The 22,893-nt window shown below is 31.2% G+C and overlaps 1 protein-coding gene across 15 annotated transcripts in view; it reads right to left on the bottom strand.

Annotated features, from left to right (window-relative positions):
- Positions 1–22,893, bottom strand: part of LOC142326158 (proton-coupled amino acid transporter-like protein acs) — an 84,584-nt gene that overhangs the window by 42,613 nt on the left and 19,078 nt on the right. For 9 of the 15 annotated variants that reach the window (XM_075368391.1, XM_075368392.1, XM_075368388.1 and 6 more), the window contains one exon: positions 17,210–17,662. The exons of 5 other annotated variants lie outside the window; for them this stretch is intronic. In XM_075368391.1, the coding sequence (XP_075224506.1) occupies positions 17,210–17,317 (108 nt within the window). In that variant the 5' untranslated portion in view covers positions 17,318–17,662. Of the gene's footprint in view, positions 1–17,209; positions 17,663–22,442; positions 22,538–22,893 lie in introns of those variants that run through there. One more of the 15 variants, XM_075368397.1, reaches the window with a different exon arrangement.

Raw genomic sequence — 22,893 nt, 5'->3', positions numbered from 1 at the left:
ATGGTAGAAGATCATAAATCAAACTGATGTATTATAAATAAAATCACCCATTAAAACATTTAAGTTTTTCATAGGAAACATACAAAAGAAATTAAATATTCCTCATCATTAAATATAAATTATGATATAATCATAATCTTTTTTTAAAAAAAAGTAATGGAATTTTACATATTTACTGAACCATAGAACAACATTATCAACATTAAAAAACACAACATGAAATGTTCACTATCTACACATGCAGTGTTATACTTTAATGACCTCAATGTTTCATAACAATAAATTTATCAATTTAAAAAAATTCCATAAAGTAAATCAAAAATAGATATTAAGAACATTTTTCTATTTTATTCCTTAAACAAAATTAAACACTACTAAAAACAAATATAAAATAAAAAGTAGATAAATTTTGAAATATTTTGCAATATTAAAATGTTCAAAAAATCTTCCTACATATGATAAAAAAATATTATGAAATAAAAACATAATGCAATGTTCACTACAGCATGATGTAACCATTTTTACATTACAAGCGTAACATTAATTTATATTGAAAAAAAAAACAAATTATTTACACAGATGAAAAAAAAAATACAAAACATATTAGACGCAATATAAACAAATAAATATAAATATTTTTTTTATAAGAGACTATTCTTTTCTTAAGTTATTAAAAAAAAACCTACAAAAGTATAAATAATAGAACTTTTCACAATGAAACAAAAAACAAAAATAATAAAATCAATGTTTTACAAGACTTTTTCAAATAGCACACAAATGTATAAACTAAATAATGTACTTATCAAGCAGTTTTGTGTGAATTTATTAACTTTGGATAATACATGCTGACACTGGTTTAGAGCTTCAATTTTTTATGACAAAAATAAATTTTGTAATGAGCAGAAAATTTCTAGCCTGATTGGAATTTGAACCCATAACCTTTAAGTTGAATGAGATGCTAACATTCCAACTGTAAAGATTTACAAAATATTATATTAATATTTACAAATTTATTTATTATTTCAAACCATTGTATCTCCGAAATGTTTATATTTACAAATCTTACTTGTAAAAAACGTTTACTTATAACTGAATTGGTTAACATTCTTACAATTCAAGTTCAACATTCTAAAAATATCATCAAAGAAATTTGCTTCAAACTTTGAAGATCTCTTAATTGTTTTTCTTTTAGATACATTCTAATATTTTTTAACTCTTACAAAACATTTTTATCATGAGGGGATTTTAAAAACCTCTTAGCACAAAACCCCAAAATTATATTTTCTGAAAATCAAGATTCTTTAGACTTCAAATATAGAAAATTTCTAAAAGTATATCCAGTAAATATCTGCAGAATATTTAGGCTCATGGTGAGGGTTCCCATGGGAAATTTCACATATAATAATAAAAACAATTATAAAAATTAAAAAACACAACTGCCAAAAAATAAAAATAAATCCAATAAATAAATTGAACTAAAAAAAATGACAACAAATTAAACTAAAAAAAAGAAAAGAAAACAAGGTTATGGAAATAAAGGACTAAACATTGTTATGCAGTATTTTATTAAATACCATAATGAATGATCAATCAACTTTCAGAAAGTTTTAATTTGTTTAAATATATTTTTCATGTTGTAGAAATAGCAGGTATTTAAGATTGTCTAATAATTAAGTTCTCATCTAATGATTAAGTTCCCACCAGGTCTTACATCGAGAAGAAAATTTTGTCCTTTAACAAAAATAATTAAATGCAATTGAGGGGCTCTGAAGAGTACTTGTCCTATATTAAAGAGATCTGAACAGTAATTATTCTATATTAAAGAGCTCCCAACTCATATATATATATATATATATATATATATATATATATATATATATATATATATAAAATCAGCCCCAGCTTCACACATATTTATACAGCCTATGAAATTCCTGGTAAGGATTCCAACGTGGGGTCATACATCTAAATCGGTTCTGCCATTGAACGGTTCTGCTACGGTGGAACAAACGTACGTACATACATTCTAATGCATTATACTCCTTTTTGGGCAGTTGAGTAAAAATAACTTATAAACGCAATGTCAAGATATTCTAGAAATGAGCCATCTTTATGACGGACTGAAAAAATAAACAGGGTATATTTGTCAATGTTAAGTGCCATATCCATAATGATTGATGGCCTGATATGAGTTACATAGTCATTCCTAAAAATGATAAGTATCTCACGTCAGGCTTATTGGAGAAAATGAAGATTGAAATTGTTTTCTGTTGCCTTCTACATCAAGCCAAATATATGGATACATATTGGCATGCCAAACTCATTTAAACTAGTGATGATGTACAGCTCTATAAGAGATACCATCACTATCCGCATCATGTTCTTCAGAAACTGGATGTATGGAGAACAACATTATTCTCAAGAAAAGTAATTTGACTGGTGCTCTGGGGCTACATTATGAAAAATCTTAAAAAATGCAGTGGAATTGTATTAAAAAACTATATTATGTAATTGTAAAAAGAGCAAATAGAAAAATGTTAAAATAATACCAAGGTCACAATATTGAAATTATTTATTATTAAAATATGTAACGGACTATATCAAAGAATCGAAATGGGAGATGGGAAGAGAAAGAAAGAGAATATTAAAAGATACGCAATCTATTTTTTTTTATGCATAGACCATTGTATCTAAATGTAAATGCTATAAATACTATACAAAAAAAAAACAGAAGTTTCCTGTAATTTATCAACTTATCATTGTTACTAGTAACAGCAACTGATATCAAATTTTCAACTGATAAATGCATGTAGGTGGACAAAATTGATAGCAAAATAATTTTGTTTCTAAAAAAATAAAAATAAAAATTAATAAAAAGATCAATAAAAAAATTCAGTTTTTTTTAATCAATCACCGGGTTCATACAAAGGGTAGAGGGGATTTCTGACTGCATCCTAATGTATTAATTTGTGGTTATATGAATATGAAGTACACTAATCTTTACGACCAAATTTGACAGAAGATTCAATGCCACATTTGTTTAATTATTTATGAACCTTATGTGCAGTTACCAACCACATATTCAAAATTTTTCAGTTTAAATTTATTCTTAACAAACTTGATCTTTTGCCTGGCTTACAATCTTAAAAATAAGTATGAATATGAAGAAAACTTCTTGGCAAAATAAAAAGGGGAACGATTTTTTTAAATATTTAGAAAATGTTACCAAATCACTTTCAAAATATGTGAAAAGTGCGGTTCAAGAATATGTTTATAAAAATAATTATGTAGCTTCTTCATTGATAAAGTTAAAAGTGGTACTGTACTGTTGTTAATGGAGCCCATCCTGAAATAGTTAAGTAATACAAGCTGGAGCCTTTTCACATGTATTACATTGCCTATGTACACTTTTGCCGGTTAACATTTTCTCAATTAAAAAAAATTAAATTACATAACACAATGGCCAAACTCAATTTAATAAAATATTTAGTAGAGGCTACCCTATCCAAATCTAGATAACATGTTACATTGACAAATAGCAAAACTAGAAACACAAACGATAAAAAAATAAAAACCTAACAGACAATTATGCAAAGTTCTCAAAATTTTTGGCTAAAAGGTTACTACTGAGCAACTTACTCGGTTTCAAAACCACATAAATGACATCACAAAACACATTACATTCATATAACAAATTAATAAAATTCTTGCTGACACCACCACAGCATCTCAGGAAAATTCTAAGTAAATTGCAGTAACTACACTATATAAAAAAAAAATCAAGCAGACAGGACTTATATTTACTCATACATCTAAATATACTACATATAACAACATAATTGACCTCCAAAAATTACCTTATATCAACAAGATACACATAAAAAGATATTAACAAACAAAATACTACACATGACACAAAGAAAGCATGATTTCAACACACTTGAACAATATGAATTTTATTAATCTACCAAATATTATAAAAAATAACATAATAAAAGAAAAAACATACAATCCAATTCTTACATTTAGTTTGGTCACTTATCAAAGGAGTTTTGTAATCATTTTTAAGTTGACCACAAAAGAACCATCAGTAACATTACTAATGAAAAATGTGGATAATTAGTTCCAAAAAGATCTTGTAGATATAAGTTTAAACACCAACATAAAAGTTAGATCTTTTTAAGTTACATCAGCTAGTTAATTACTAGTATAGAAAGAAAAAACAATCACTTTCTTTTGCAAACTTTAGTTAAAGTTAAATAAATGATAATTGCCTGATATAAAAATGTTTAACTTTACATTATTTTGGAAATTAAAGCTTTACTTTCCCAGCTACATATATTTATGCAGGGAAAATAGCAGGTATATGTAAGGAAAAGTATGATGAGCAGTCAAAAAATCTCCTATCACATACATCTCCACACTTCACATCCAAAAAGCAAAAAACACAATTTTCCTGATGGATTTATGCTACTGATTTTTGCTAAATATCTTCAAACTGAGTGAACAGATTTTTAGGTATTTTTACATGGGACATTTTGAGTGTTAAAATTCTATATAAATTATCCAAGGGAATGGGGAAAATTTTCAACTTTTTAATTAGGTGGTTTAGAAAAAAAACTTTTTAAGCAAAAAATATAGCACTTAGGTATAGTACTTAAAAATTTCACCAAAAAGATTTGCAAAATGTTACTCCCATCCCCCCAAAGATTGAAATTTATTATTTTTTTAATATTTGTGTTTTCCTTTTTTTAGCATATTTATTTTTATAATGTAACTCATAATTTTATTTTAAAAGAAAAAATAATAAAATGTTATTTTCCCCTCTACAGCTCTTGCTGTTGCTGCAGCATTGCTATAAAGGTTAAATGATGGTGATTGACCAATATTTTGGATATCAGGGTTTTTGCAAATGACAAATTTTCGTCCCCTTAGTAAAAAAAAAAAAACATAAAAAATGTTAAAATAAATTTTCTGAAGATGTATGTACGTATGCATGCTGGCTTGTGTTTAGATTAATATTTTTCAACTAGTTCAACATAAATTATTTGAAAATGGCTCAAAAAATTTCTATACATGGGGCATTGATTAGCATCAAATTTTTAACAAGATTAAAAAAGGAACAGGTGTAGTTTTTTTAAGTATTTGCTTTTAAAGAAAATTAAACTTTAGTACAATGAAAAGTACTTATTTAGGTATTTAAAATTCCAAGTTTTAAGCTGATTGGATTTCAGAGTGTGAGATATTCAGGATGATTTAAATGATTTTTTTTGTCTCATATTTTGAAAATCTGTTGATAGCATTAATGTAGACGCTACATTAGAACTTATTAAAAAAAAAAACAGTCCCATGGGACTTAAAAATTAAAAGTTTTTTTGAACTTTTTACAATTTCTGATACATTATCTGTTTTTCAAGTTGTTTGTTTTTTTAAAAATGTTATATGAAGTAGCTGTCGAGCAACCGGGTCAATAAATTATACCAATATTTTTTTACAAAAATTACTTATTTTTTGGCAACTATTATATTCTTAAAAATAATTAATAAATTATAATTAATTTTTAATTTATAAAAATAATTTTGATGACAAAAACCTCAATTGGACAAGATCAAATCGGAACCAAATTTTTTTTTAATGTTTAGATATTTTTCGAAATTGTACTCAAAATATTGCATAATTAAGTCATTAATATTTTAAAATCCCATGATGTATTTGAAATAAAAATCTGTCAATGGCAAAGCCGGTAAGTTATGTGTCCTACGCTCGTTTAAATAAATTTCTAATTTATTTTTTTTAAAATAATAGTTTAAATGTAAAAAAACTACACGGAAGAAGTTTGAAATCGTTCGATTTTTAAAAAAATTGCTTCTTTTTCTCAATACCTGGAAAGTATAGCAATTCCATCGCCAGTTTTTTATTTTGCCTTAATTTTGGTAAGGTTGAAACTGGCAGACACCCTGCTATCTAATGATACATGTATAGTTCCAACTGATTCATTATACAAAATCGCTATTAATAAAATAAAGTTAACAGTGAAACTATGATTCATATAAAACAAAACAATCACCGCTATTATTTATTTATTATTTTTGTACATATAACTTTAAATTATCGGATTTTTCTTCTTTCTGTCATTGTTTTAATACTTCCTACTGATTGGTCACATATTTGTTTTCAATGATCACGAATATCACAAGATTAATTAAATATAACAGCATGACACATTCTCTTTCCCACTTACTTCTCTCTCACAATATATTTAATTACTGATAGCCTGAACTATTATTTAAATATTACCAGGCTATGTAAGGAGGGGTACAGTAATATTCAGATAACACTTCAGTTACAAATGTTTAAATAATGCCATTGGTTAAAACAAAATAAAATTGTTTTGGAAACAAATAAACTGAATCATGAGATCCCTTTCATATTGACATAATTTTTATACACATTTTCAACATTGATGTAATCAGAAACAAAATTCCACAGAAAAAATGTATATTAAAGGCACATCACAACTATATAAATAAAATGTATTTTAAATTTTCGGGTGATATTATGAAAATAAGAAAAATAAAATTAATGCTAAATATAAATGTGTTCTGAAATCAATTTTTTTGTCATTTTATTTTGATACGCGATTATGTTTTTATTTTAATAAAAATGATTCCCAGAATCGATGAAATAGATATAACATAAACAATCATTCAACTGACTTTCATTGATGTACTACTATATGAAATGATAATCATCTAATCAGTTGTAGTGGATATCGATTTTATAATATTTACTATTTAGTTATTTCCTAATAGTCATTATAAATTAGGTCGTGTTTTCTTTTCGTTCGTTACTTCATTATAAAACAAATATTTCTTTGTTTTTTCATCATTAATAAATATTTTTACGTAACAACCCAACTTTTTAGTCGTAATCTATAACGCTTCGTATCCATAATTTACTTCAAAATTTAGTTCCAAATCCCATTTCAATGAAAGTGGAAATGTAGAATCCATAAAAAAACAGAATTAATTTACCGTATATATCGAGAACGAAGTTATACGGTGTAAAAAATGAACGATCTTCGTTATCTGCTAACCATTGAAAATTAGTAATTTTAACTCCACGCATAGTTTTATGTTGAATAAATTTTGTATTTAAAAAAGAGCAAATCAACGTGTATTTATTATTATTGTTTATATACTGCCAGTCTCCGTGGCGCGAGTGGTAGCGTCTCGGCCTTTCATCCGGACTCAAATTACGGGTCAGAATCTCGGTTAAGCATGGCATTCTCACACGCTATAAAATTGTCACTTTTTATATCGTCTTCCGAAGCAATACCTAACGGTGATCTCGGAGGCTAAAAAGGTTTGTTTATATACTAATATTGTACTCTGTGATTTTTTTTTTTACATTGTACCAAACCACTACTTATAATTACAGTGATGTAATGGCGTTAATATTTATTTATTAGATTTCTTTAGTCGTCAGTTTATATTTGTTCAAAATACAAATCATCGCCTCGTTTTGCAAACGCAAACATCCGATAGCACATTTACAAAATAGAAATATTTTATACGATCTTCGTATTCGTGAAAATGGACATGAAATGAAATCGCATTCTACGGATGGCAGGGAACGCTGGATTTGCAGCAAACAGGAATAGTAAATATAATAAAATTCGTAACAAATTTTTTAGCCGGATCAAGGTTTCTTTTGGAAGAACAATTTTATTCGTTTACTACCGGGTTAAAGATTAGCGACCGAAAAATGTGAACAAGAATCGAAGATTTATATGTAACACACGAGTCGATCGGTCAAACAACCTGCGAAAAGTATCTGCAGCTAATGTATTACCAATCATTTTATACGAATCGGTGGTACAAATTTGGGAATTGAAATCTGCGAAAATTTGTTTTTACGAAGGAAAAATTATGCCAGCCGCTTTTACCACAACAATGGGCATTTGTCATGAGTGTTTTTTTATTCTCAGCGGAAAATATAGATGCGAAGCAGTTATTAACAATTATTCAAGATAATATTCTTTCTAGATCCTGGAATTACATCCAAAATGGGTGGCGTACATATAGATTGATTCAAAAATTTACCGAATAATTATAATCGCCGTATAATTTTGTTGACCCTCAAAGTGGAGCTCATTCACATAACATCCAAAGTACTGGTGGCTAGCTTAATAAAAAAAATAGTATGACACAAATAGAGCACCTACTAGATTTTTATTAATGTGGCGTAGCGATGTGTGAACGTAAATGTCTAAGATAGAATACTTGCTGATATTACGGCGTAATGGTCTCAATCTTAAAATATAAGTAATGATACTTAATTTTTAAAATGAAATAAGAACACAAATAGATTTCGATTATTAAAAAAAATTAAGCTTACGCAATTATTTAATTCAGTGGTCGCGACAGATAACGTAGATCAGAGATCGGTCAAGTGTTTCCGTTTTGCGAAAAAAGCTGAAAATTCAGCTTTATAAATTACAGTTAGTACTAAGTTTAAGTATGAATACGATTATTTATCAGTTGAAGAAGTTCCTTTGATTGCTAAGTTTTGGTGATGAGTGTATGTTTCACGTCAGTGAAAAAGTCAGTAAACGAGTTTGAATATGGATAACCGAAACCCTAGAGCGGCGATTCTCAACCTTTCTAGCTCCACGACCCCCAAAAAGTAAAAAAAAAATATAAGATGAATATTTCGCGACCACTGAATTACAAGAAACCCAATGAAATAGATAAAATGCTTCAAGTATAATTTTATCAGTATGGCTTGATTTACAAATAGAAGCTTGTTGATTTCTCAAAGAATGAAATTTTCTTTCAAAAAATTCCCAGGATTGGTATGATCCGGATTTTTAGTTTCCAAGTATCAAATTAATTTTGATGGCTTCATGTTTTATGAGAGGACTTAAAAACAAACAACGAACTGTGGCTTTCCATCCCATGAAGTAAACCCATAATACTACTAAAAACTATAACACAGATTAGACAAAGTGTATTGCAGTATGAGTGATGGTGCAATGGCAACAACAGGAAAGAACGGTGGATTCCGAAAAAAATAAAAAGATCGTCTTATAACAAGGGCGGAATGGAAGCACCGCTTCCGTCACAGATATGCACTTGCCACAAACTCTCAAAACAAATTCTTTGTAAAAATGGTTAATTTATTAAAAGTCAACCAATATAGAATAGGCTGTTTGCTAAACTACACGATGAAATAGGCGAAAATAATTTTTTTTTCTTTTCCATACAAACGTCAGATGGTTATCCCGGAAAAAGTGTTAACCGGTTATTGGATTTGCGAGATTAATAATTTTTTTTCAGGATAAACAAAGGCCATTCTCAATGTTTTTTTTACAGAATAATGAGTATTTGTTGCTCTTAGCTGATGTATTTTCGCATTTAAACGACTTGAATTTATAAGGAAAAACATTTTATTAATAACAAAGTTCATGCTTTCATCAGTAAGCTTGACACCTGCTTTATTCGCCTTGAAAGCCAAGATTTTGATGTTTCTACTCACTTCCAAATATATTGAGAAAAATTTGGATGAAGAAGACACTATTATTCACCACAGTTTGGACAACATGAAAATGCATTTGCGAGCTAAAATTTCACTTGGTTGAATATTTCCCGGAAGATAAAAATGATTTCTCGAAGAAACGGGCACTGAATCCATTTACTGAAAACGATGTTTCAGCTGCTAAGTTACCAGTTGAGATTCACGACCAGCTCATCGAAATGTCGGCCGATACATTACAACCACACTATTACTGAATTGTAGCTGTAAAAACTTACAGTTGTTACAATTCACATCTTAAGATTTGGATACGTTTCGGTTTGCTCGTCGAAGTGAATATGGAATTTAGTCAGAGACGTATCGAAAATATTAATCCCTTTCGCAACGTCTTTCCTCTATGAAAAGGGTTTTCGTCGAAGGTTGCGCTAAAAACTAAGTATAGGAATCGTCTTTTATTACTTGGAAACAACTTGCTTTTGTGTATTTCTAACACAGATCCACGTATGAAGAAACTTTTAAATGAAAAACAACGCAACCATCTCGTTAATGTATTTTCTTTACACGTGTACGTATACTAATGTAATTGAACCGTTAATAATAATAATAATTTTTTTCTCTAGTAGAATGATTTCATTAGGTTTATATGTAAAGTTGAAGTTAAACTAATTTCGCGACCCTCAGGTTGAGAAACGCTGCCCTAGAGAAATTGTGCAATATATATACGCGATTCACCTAAAATGGACGTGTTTTGTGCTACTTTTATCGAAAAGGTGCACAGACCGTTCTTTTAAAATACACACAGTAACTGGAGAATTTATCTTGACATGTCAAGTGTGAATGCCTAATGCCTCGGCTCGAGGAAGGCACCGAGAAATTCAATCTCATTAAAAACAGAGCTCAACCCACAGTGGCACATACAGGTTCGAATTTATCTCGATGAACGTCTTCCAAGACGTTGGATTGTACGTGCGACTAACAAAAACATGGAGTTGATATGTTCGCCACAAAAAAAATCCCTATTTACGCCTTACAATGGTGTTTTACAAAGACAAAGCTTTTTTACTCTACTTCCTATTAATGAAGATGATTTAAAACAAAGAAATCACAAATATTGTTGTTAGTGTTGGATTTACGATAACTCAATGACTACCATTGATATCTGTTGTGCGACTCACGGTACGCGCATGTAGCACATAAATACAAGCTTTAAGAAATTCCCTGTAAAACCGTGTAAATAATAACTCATATTTGAAAAATAGTTTTTTTACAAACCATCGAAAGTGTCTATTTCATTTGTAATCGCTACATTTTTGAATAGTATTATAATACCCAAGATTGGATTCTGCTTACGGCTAAGGGCGTACGCATACAAATTAACTGCAATAATCATGTCAATACGTTCAAGAGTTAGGCTGTAACTTCCAGCTTTTCTCGAACCCTAACTTCCTCCACCTAGTTCTATCGTTCTGTGAATTTCTATATTTAATAGTTTAATTCACCATCTTTATTACTGAATCTTGTTACTGGTAAATTATTCGGTAGAGTTTGCAACTATTTCTTATCAGCACCCTCTTCACAAGCCCAAAGCGAATTATCGTTTACTTTCTACCCCTCCACAATGCTGATATAGAAATACCGCTTTACCTCTTACAGTTTCATTCTAAATTCTATCCAACTCCACCAACAATAGTCCTCCTGCATTGTCTCACGGCGTTCCTTCTCGCAGACAGCATTATTTTTTAACCAAATCTATACTAAATAAAATATTTATTATGAAATTAAAGGAAGTAAAGAATCATATGATTTCTTTGACCCGTAATGGATATAGAGACTTCACGAATACAAATATTTTGAATTTTTTTTAATCCAGATGAACCCAGGCATCACTCACTGGCTTAAGAAAAAAGAACTTATTAATGAAAATTCAAAGTAATATTTACTTATTTAAGTTTATACTACGTGTGATTTCTGTTTCAATAATTTTTTTCAAACAATTTCATAGTTTTTCTTAAATTACGTTTTTTTTGTTAAATATTGACGAACATCTATGCGGTGGAGTAATTTAACTTATGTTTAAAATATAATATATTAAACCAAAAAGGTTATCTACCACTACAGTAACAAAGTCACAACAAGGAGTTAAAAATTATGACAATTAGATAAAATAATCGAAAATACTGTTTAAAGATCGATCGATTAAACAGACATAACGCATGAGACCATTTATTTATTCACGTTTAAAATTTCTTTGTATAGACTGATTACATAATATGAAATAGCTTACATTGAATGACAATGACCCGATTTTTCATGCTAGCCACAATACTCCTACAAACATAACATTCAACTAAGATAAACAACGCAAACTGTACCGATGATGTTAATAACCTTTGGCTAGCTACATTAGTGAGATAAAAAAATATTAGCTACAGTAAGAGAATAGCACTAAAATAATCAACACATAAAAATATGCCGATCTAAAACTAAAGAAGAGATACGATAACTCCGGTCCTGCATTCCACATAAGCCTACATAGTTTAATACAAATATATTTATCTTTTAAAAATTTTCCATAATACACATACACACATTCACAATAGATTACTAAACCATGTAACAGACAGACGCTTATAACACACTAATTTACAGCACACGGGCAGAAAAATTATTAATAACATAATGGTGGCTGGCTACTGCAGCCCATTCTTTTTAAATAGTTTTCAAAAAAAAAAAAGCTCACATAAATTCATGCAAATTTTGTTTTTTACCAAGCCATGATTAATAACATTTATTTAGAACAAAAATAAAAAACCTATCTTATTTTCTGATACGTAAAAGTTTCTATAATTAAAAATTAACTAATTGTCTTTCATTCTTCTTTTTCAAGTAGTTTTTGTCTATGATCATGACAAAAACACAGGTCGAAATTGTGAAAAAGTTTATGAAAACTTTTAAAAACTATGAATTTCATTCCCTTTCAATTATTAGACTTTTTTTAAATTCAACTCTTGTGATAGTTAAATGGATGAAAGGCATTTCCCATCAATGTGGCAGGACCAACTTATAGTATTTAAAAATGAGATAACTTAATCAGGACAGAAATTCATCTTCAACAAGCAAGCATTTTTTACCAGCATAGGTTTAAAACGTTATAATGTGCTATAATTAAAAGGTTGTTCGCAACATAACATTATAAACAAGTAACTCCAGAAATAATTATAATCACTCTCAAGACAACAAGCATAAGATATTAGCAAATAGGAAATAGGAAAGTGGTTTTCCTATTGCATTTTTCACAGAGCCAGACATTCTGTAGCAAATCGGCATGCCAAGCCCAGTTAAATAAAAGTGATATTTAGTCCTATAATTAACATCTTTACTCTGGTCCATCTCAGGGTCTGGCTTTATAGTGATAATCAATACTCTCAGAGAAGGCAACTCTGATCGGTGACTCGTCTAGTCATGGTGTTTTAGATACATCACAGATGTAAGAACAGAGTCAAAAGAATGTAAGAAAACAGATTATTGTAACCCTTATGATGAGAACAAATTATCAATTCTTTCGATCAGAAGGAGAAAAGCTTAAAATATGAGATTTTTAAAAATCTTTTTCGTTCTGAATTTAATCAGTCTTTAATAATAAAATACATAAAGTAACTTAATTTAAATTGGTTAAATAGAATATGAAATATTGTGAACATAAATTTAATTCATACACCAACAATATACAAAGAAATAATTTTTACAGAAATGGATTCAGCAGTTGTTTGAAACACAAAAATCACGTAAAAAATAAAAATTAAAAACGTTTTGAGATCAAAAGAAGTACTATTTAACTTTAGCTGGTAAAAGAATTATTCATGTAATAGTGCAAAGTTTTTTTTCAGACCACTCTCTCTTTGCTGAAAACAGATCACATCTCTCGGGGCGCAGGCTAATATGCAGAGCACAAGACAAGGTTGAGAGAGTTCTCGACAAGGGGGTTCTGTAGAGTTCGGTCCTTGGACCGAACCCCTGCGAAAACCGAACTGTCTCGCAGAAAGCCCGCCCACCTTTTCGATCGCTCCAGCGATCCTTTGCTGCAACATGCGTTCAGCACTTTTGCCGCGGCATCAATCATTGCCAGCGGCCGGTACGAGGTGGGAAGTGTCGGATCCCTCCGCGGTTTTGGCACCAGCATCAACCGCTTCATCTCCAGCGTTCCGGGAACATGCCTTCGTCAGAGCAGGCGTTATATGAATCCAAGAACGCCTCTGGCTCAGCCCAGGCCGCCATCTTGACCACCAAATTTGGCAGCAGGTCCGGGCCAGGCACCTTGGTCGGTGGCATTCGTGTAGTCCCCGCCACTATCTCCTCACGGGTGAACGGTAGGGGTAATTCAGTCACGCCTCGGTCTTCATCCAATGACTCATCACCGTAGGGGAGGAGCCCATCAATTAATTATATGCTGTACTTCTTGCATGTCTCTCACATCTGGGACTCTGGGTCTAAAGTTCCATCGTACCAATATCCCGTAGGGTCTCCCGCACAGATTAACTAGGGGTCCACCACCTCTATTAGCTGCCTCCAGCATTTTCGTTTCGACTCTCTAGTGAGTCTTGCTAACTCCTTCTTGCTCTCCTTGTAGCATTCAGTATAAATATTCCTTTATGAGTACTGGTATGCTCTAGTCATTCGCCTTCTCGCTTTATGACATTCCTCCCTCTGTCGGGCAATCTCGCTGCTCCACCAAAACTTGGGCGGATGCCTCTTCTTGGTATATTTCTTCGGAAGGATGTTACAGACCTTCATAAGGCCATCAAGAAGAAAAGTGACTTTCTCCTCAGCTGTGTGAATCTCACTTACACCCCGAAGGTTGAGTGCCGTGGCGAATGCCTCACGGATCAAAATTCTTCACGCTCCATCCTGTGAACGTGGGAGGACCAGTCCCGCCGGATTTATCAGCTATTGTCATTAGCAGGGCCAGGTGGTCGCTAGCAGTGAACCCCTCCAGTCACTTATCGGGCGGCCAGTTCAGGAGTGGCAAACGTCACGTCGACCACAGAGCTCATCATCCCCCTCCTGAAGGTATGTACACCTCCCAATTTAGACATGCAAGATCCATGGCCGCTGCAACCTCCGACAGTACTCTTCCACGCTCGTTCGTCCTGGCCGACCCCCACTCCGTTGACCTGGCATTAAAATCACCGGCCAGTAACAAAGAACGATGTGTGGAAACATCCCTTGTAATGGAGGCCAGAATCTTTTTGTACTCCTCCATACCAATGTTGAGCGACAGGTAGCACGAGTAACATACTATCCTCGCTCTGACGAATCCATTCCCTTTTTTGAACATCACCTGGAGATAAGTCCGCACAGATTCAGATCGCCACCCGCCCATCTTCTGATTCCAACCATCCTGGTCGTGACGAACAAGCGTAGGGCTCGGAGATAAGCACGACATCCGCGCCCATCTCTGCATCAGATCCTGAGCCGATCTCGAATGATTGATATTCACTTGAATCAATTTCAATAGCGACGGGCTGAGGTCTGGCCGGTCCTACCCCGACTTTCGCTAGTTGTATCTTTAATGAGTCTATTGGGACATGTTGCAGCACCGGTGCGATGCCCCTCCGTGCCGCATGTTAGGAACCTGGGGATCAAACCGCAATAGGCCGCCCTGTCCTCCGCAGTTAAAACAGGCTTGGGCCCTCTACAATGTTTGGCTACGTGCCCTGTTTCCAGACACCTGAAACACCTCTGCGGCAAGTCAACGAGGTCGGCCCTGCAGGATACGAGGCCGATCCTCACTCTTCCTTTCTCTGCCACCAGTGCGGCCATCAGCGACGGGAGGCGACACATCGCTACTTTGGTCTCGCCGTAGCCTGCCCTGGTGTGGATCTGTACGTTTTCCGGCAAATCCTGTCCCACCGCATCTCTGGGGCCTCGCAATATATCCCCAGGTTACATGTCTCCCTTTAGATCTCGGATCCTAAGGGCCACCATTTTGACTTCGTCTGCACCGTTCCTTTTTTTATTGCAGTCGTCAGTAACTGTTTAAATTCTCCTGCTTTTATATTTTCCTCTTTAATTCATATCTCCATGCCTTCTCCTGCCTTCCTTATGAAAAGAACCTCGGCTGCGTCCGGCACAACAATCTGACCTGATGGACCTCAACAACTCTGCGTAAGTTGCCTTCGTCTTGACGTACAGGGTCTCAGATCTATGTTTAGACTCTATTTGGACATCCGTGCGCCATTCCGCTGGGAATCTGCCTGCAGGCGCAACCAAATGATAGTTACGCCCTGACATCATGTTCTCACACTTTAATATTCTTCGGACATATGCAGCCGTGCCCTGCCCATATATCTCCACGTATGCAGCACCTAACCCCCCCGCCGATATTTCGCTTTATTTTGGCAAAGCCATCGACTAACGCTTCAGGTAAGTCGTCGGCATCTCCTGTGTCTACACAGGCCAGATGGAGAGTGTTGGTAACCGGCGCTCGCCCCGTCTTCTCGTCTATAATGCTGGCTTCCAGTACGTTAAAGAGTACGTTTTCCGCTTTAATTTCTTGTTCACGAAGCACCCACACAAGCTGGGGGTGTCTTGCAGCGGATGTCCAGCAGCTTATTCTCCGCGACCTCCCTGGTGTCAATCACCGCAACTGTTTCAATTGCGCCTTCTCTCCGATTGGGCAATCCGACTTTCGTATGCCTATATTCGTTCTTAGGCCGTTCTTGCTTAATAAAGTCTGTCATCCGGGCATGTTACGCCGTTATTTAATGCATCCTCTATAGGGCAGCCCGTATCTATCAGCGTCTGTGTACCAATTTCAGCTGTTCGCTTTCTATTCGAGGGGATGGAAGCTTCCATCCCCTCGAGGGACATTTTAAATATACATATATATATTTAAAATTTAACATCAGCTAGATGTAATTTCACAGCTGGGCCAGCCCTAATGAGCTAAAATCACCAATTTATAGGCCAACAGCATTTTTGAAGATAAATAAATAAAAAACTATCAATTTTAGGAAAAAAATCTGAAATGAAATTTTAATTTTTTGCATAGAATTCAATTCTGCAATAAAAAATATAGGTTCCTATTTAAAAAAAATTAAGTTGACCTTGAAATGACCTTATCAAGGACAACATATGTTGTGAACATATTTTCCCCTTGAAATGGAAAAGCTTTAATAGGAAACATTTATTCTTAAAATGTGTAGTTTTTGAGATGTAGATGCATCTAAATTTAAATCAACCATCAACCACTTGGTAGGTATATGCAAATGTTTAAAAATAAAAAAAGCTTCTACAATTTTTTTTTTGTTACAGTAATGCTGAATTTCATTCTAAACATGAATTTAAACAAAATAATGGTAAAACATCATTTCCAAATCTGTAAAAAAGGGGGAAAAATTCTTAAAAATTTTACAGATTCTATTATTTGTCTTTATATATTATTTCTTAAAAAGAAACTAGAATGACAACATACTGAAAATTATTTTTACCAAAAAGGGACAAATTTAAAAAAGAAAAAAAGAAGTAATATAAATATAACATTAATCTTTTAATAACAGTTTAAATAGTTCAAGAAATAAAACCATATCTAAAAGTAGAATTATATAAAGCAAATTGTTAGTGACATAAATTCACAAAAAATAAACTTAAAAAATACAATAATAAAACTTACAGAACTTCTAATTTTCTCCACAGTTCCATAATCAGTTGTATAATTGAATATATTGTTATTGGTGCTGATATTTTTATTAAGTATACTTTTATTTTCATTGCTATACATTATCAAAAAATATATACAAACAGTGGCAACAACATTAACCAGATGCTTCTTAACTTTAACATAAAAGTATATTCGTTATCTGTTCACTGACACAAATGTAACATGAATCTATAAACACGGTGATTATAATGAGATAAACAACAAGACACGTACAATGGTTATGTATTTTTGAGCAAAAAAAGCATACGATAATGAATGAAGCAAGAAAAACAAGTAGTAGTAGTAGTAGTAGTAGTAGTAGTAGTATAGTAGTAGCATCAGAAGAAGCAGAAATATAATAAAATGCTTGCACAGCAGAAATAAGCAGAAAGAAATGTACAGTAGCACTTGACAACTTTGCAATTACTTTTGTAAACCATGCAACAGAAAAATAAAACATAAAAGATAATTACTTGTTTAAAAATAACAATAAATAAAAATGATAAAAATTGCACTATCAAAAAGAATAATATTAAAGTAATTTACAATAGACTTCCTCTTAAATGGTCACTACAGTGTTCAATCCCAGGCAGGGAAAAATTTGATTTTTTAAACCATAACTTCATAAGTATCTAAATTTTGTAATTTGCAAGCAAAACTCTTGCAAAGATTACCAGTTGAACAAGTCATTAAAATAACTACAATTATGATGTATTTTATAATTAATAAATTAAGTCAAATTAAAGCTTAAATTTTTTCTACATCTTCTCACGCAAGTGTTTATAGCGAGAGGTTGTAGAAAATCAAGAATTTTTCTGGCAGATATAAATAAAATTCCACTATGTTTTAAGAACAACTAAGCACAAGCAGTACAGTTGAAAGTTGCTACCCATCATACCCAGCCTATTGTATCATATGAACTCGATTCCTTATCTAAATAAGGAATTACAACCCCAATTTTGATACAATGGTTAGTAAAATTATGCAGCAAATAGTGGTGACCATTTCTTAGTAGTTTTTAGTTTTAACTTTAATCCCATCATTATCATAATTATTATGTTTATGTGTTCAGTCAAACGTTCTTAATTGTAAAATATATAAATAAAAAGTATAATAGAATTAATTAACAACTTGAAGAAAATAGTTGTAGCTAGAACATAAAAATCAGTTCTGCCATCATATTATATGAAAAGCTTGCAAAAATGTTAACTAATTTTCTATCTCGTTTTTCTGTATAATCTACGAAACCATTGTAGGGTTTTACTTCAGAGGATGATATGCAATTTAAATTAGGTGTAGTCTTGTACAGTCTTAGGTCAACCAGCCCTGAGATGTATGATTAATTGAAACCCAACCATCAAAGAACACCAATATCCATGATCTAGTATTCAAATCCATATAAAAGTAACTGCCTTTACTAGGATTTGAACCTTAGAACCCTCAACTACAAAATCAGCTGATTTGCAATGAGTTCACCACTAGACCAACCTGGTGGGCATCTAACTTTATATTTGGAAGAAAACAAATATATATCAACAATAATGCAAAACATTTGAGAAGAAAGACTTGTACAATGAAGTGCATTGTACACTTCATTGTGCAATATGTTCTTCATCCTAAGCTAAAACCATTTTAGCTTAGGATGAAGAACATTTTGAATAAGTGTCTCTTAAATGACATTCCATTGCATTAGAATAACCAAAATACTTGGAAAAAAAGGAAATAACTATGAAAGTAATCCTTTTTAATCAGGTGAATTTTATGAAACGATTTTTTAAATACGAGTAGTATGTATCAATTCCTAACAAATTATGGTCAAAGTTATCACTATCCATTGTGTAAATATTTACCACAACTTGCAAACAACAATGTTCTAATTAGGTAATATTTTTTATTGGTCACAAACATTTTCACTTACGGTGTGATATCAGTCATGCAATTTGAATATCCCATATCTCTTCAAGAGTTTAAGTATATTCGCAAAAAATTTGCAATTGAATTACAAATAACTTTTTTAATTTATTAATATTTCCTGCAATATTAAGTTATGGTTGGTGCCTTATTCTAACTGAACCAAGGTAATTTACAACCAAATTCATTAAACTATATTTAAAAAAACAAACAAATATTGACAAGTAATGACAAGTAATTGGTTGTAAATAACTGATCTAGATTTATTTAATTTCTAAGAATTCTGATGATTCAAGTGCAACTATATTGAGCATAGACCAATCAAGAGGGCAGCCTATTGTAAATTCACTGCAAAATTAATTTATAACAATCAAACTTCTGTAACTCTTACTGCCAAAGAAAATAAAATTTTTACTAAAAGTATATTTTATACAATAAAGTACAACCAACAAGAAATTAAGTTTATTAATTGTGATATACTAATTTAAACCAATAAATTAAAAATTATAACAGACATTTTTAATCTGATAAAATCTGATTCTAAAGAAATGAAAGTGTAAATAGGAGTTATAGAAGTCTGACTTCACTTTTATATTATATGACGATCTATTCTATTAAAGGAAGCAAAAATCAATCAATAAAGTAACTTTATACAAATTATGTTGGGCTAATTCACTTAAATTAGTTACTTATTAGTCACTTAAATACGTTCTTATAAGTAAAGAATATAAAGATAAAGATACAGTTTGTTTGCAATTAAAAAAAAAATTATACATGTATATAGCAGTTTTAAAGGTTCAAATTAATTAGATATCTTCTTTAGAGAGTTCTATTTCAGTTGTTTTTATATCTACTAACTCACAACAGAAAAACTTCAATAAAAATTATACACTCCTTTCAAAAGGATCATAAAGTAAATGCACTTTCTCATTAGGCACATGTTATTTCTGAATGAAACATTCTTTTTAATGAATACTTATTACACTTAGTGGTGGTTAGAGGGCCACTGAGATAGTTATATATCTTTAGATAGATTATGTATTAACTACATGTGTAATTAGGTCATATGTGTAAGACAGCGGCAAAGAGAAACCCATATTAACACAAAAAAAATCATGATAAAATTTTACTTTAAAGAATTTTTTAATCTTTATTGATTTCTCATCTTCAATAAATAAGACTTCTGGCTTTTTCATATCTTAATACATTTTACCTACCCTGCCACCACACATTGGGTCCAGTTGCATTGTCATTAACAAATGACACAAAAAACTTACAAATAATAACAAACCCATAAAAAATCGTCATGTATTCATGTAAGATATTGGAAAACAACTGACTAATGAATAACTACAAAAAAAATAAAAATAAATAAATAAATATAGTCATATAAAAGAAAGATAGAAAAGCCTTATAATAAATGCTAATAATTAAGGATAAAAAGATTAATAATTTAACTCTAAGAAATTGTTAGAAAATAAATAACAGTTGTTATAAAATGATAGTCGCAGGTGATGTGATATGAGACATTAATCACTGCTGAAAAAGCATAGCATTTTTTGAAAATAACAAGTGTCTTACAGTACCAAACTACTAGCATCTTACTAGTTTAGAAAAAAAGTCATATACCTGTACAATGTGCGAAAATTAAAAAATTTAGTCCTTTATTCTTAATCACTTTGTGTACACAATTTGACATCAAATCAACAAGTACACTACACATTTTTTTTTATTTCTTTATCATGAAACAATACCAATATTATTGCTTTAAAGAGGTCAATTTTTTATTTCAAACGCTTTCTTGGAGTCACGTCCATTACCAGACTTACAAGGATGAATGAGAAGAGAAGGTCCTGTTGGCTTCTTCTTATTAAACCAGATACACAAACGTTGGTGTTAAAACAGAATATTTTGTTGCATGTCACCAAGCAAAGTCCTCTGATATGCAAGTGATATTTAATCCTAATAAGGACCATATTGACTGTATACACCACAAGGATTGGCTCCATAATGAACATCATTACTAACATAGACAGAAAATTGACTAAAATCACTTGTATTTAAGATGCTTTATATGCATCACTGCCATAACAAACATTAAGGCAGACACTGTAAATCAGTAAATTTTTAATCAACCTTTTCTAAAAACCTCCAAATAAAAGCAGAAGATAAATTGAAAGCACAGTTAAGTGTATGTATGATTGTATGCGCAAATTTATATATGTATATATATATTTTTTTTTTTTTTTGAAAATTTAAATAATTCACTAACATACTCACCACTATGCTAAATTAAATTTAATGTCAAATGAAACTTAAACCATCAAAACACAGAAAACAGATAAGTTAAACTTAATAAGTTAAAAATTATTCCAGTACTGAGCAGTGTTCAACAATAACAAAATTTAAGATTATAAATGGTAACAATTTCGGCAATTTCTAAATTCTAATTCTTAAAAACCAATTGGTTTTGGTGTAATTATAGAATTGGATACAGTCTGAAGATACAGGATTCACGAAAACTGATTCTTGGAAATAATTTGGTAAGTTTAACTTACCATTTAACTGTGTTTTGTGGTTTAAGTTTCATTTTGAAATGATATGTACTATAATATATATATATATATATATATATAAAAAGATTTCTACAGGAAAGGATAGATTAATTTACTGCTTTACATTGTATCTTACATTTTTCTTATGGCTGTAATTTATTTATTTAGCATATGGCATAAAAAACACAACACCAATTACAGTCAAAATTACAAACAAAGATTTAACAAATTAATATATGCTACTGCTTCTGGAGTTGCCATCAGGAAATCTTCAGGATTTTGGTATGCAAAATCATTATGGCTGTGATGTATGTAAGGTACCCAAGATACAAGAGGCATTAGTTACATTTGCTTTTTCTGTCAGTAATGATATTCATTAAACAGCAGTACCTGAGATGAATGCAGAGAAACTATCACTTGTATAGCCGAATGCCTCTTCATTTTAGTAACCTTGGCATGCTGATGTGCAACAATTAACTCGGTAAAAAAGTAATGGGAAACCACCACTCTGATAATTATACGTTTACGGCATACAATTAACTTAACACACACATGATACAACACATTTATTATACAAATCGATACTTATATGTAAATAAGTACATATTCAATATGCAAAACGGATTTATAATGAATACCACTGCTTTGTTATTTTAACTCCAATCAAATGGATAGAAGATACTGTCACTAATTTTTAATTCATTATTTATTTTTTAAGGAGAATGTATTTTCATACATACTTATCAGTTTCTTCTTTTTTTTTTAATTAACACTCATTTTAAGAATTGCTTATGAATTTATAAATATAACAGTTATATTTAAAGCCATGAAAATTTTACAGTCTTCAGAAAACTTGTGTAAAGCTATATGATAATTGTTTACATCAAACAGTCATAATGACTCACACCGTGTAACTGCAATACATAAATTATGACAAATAGAATTAAATACTTCAGCCATAAAAATTTTGGATCGATTTTCTATCAATTAAATAAGTTAATAAATTATAATAATTTTATTGCAGAATACAATGTTGCATACAATTTGTAATATTAAAATTCAATTAAGTGTACAGCAGAGATAAACCCCCTCCACACAACGAGAAAATGAAGAAGTGTTTAATGGTCAGGATATCGTTTCATACTGAAAATATTGAATGCAACATATGTAATTTCACGCAAGCAAATGGAA

The sequence above is a fragment of the Lycorma delicatula genome, chromosome 6, assembly GCF_047948215.1.
Source record: "Lycorma delicatula isolate Av1 chromosome 6, ASM4794821v1, whole genome shotgun sequence".
NCBI lineage: Eukaryota > Metazoa > Arthropoda > Insecta > Hemiptera > Fulgoridae > Lycorma > Lycorma delicatula.
The sequence above is the reverse complement of the archived record's forward strand: the minus strand, read 5'-3'. Positions and strand labels throughout refer to the sequence as shown.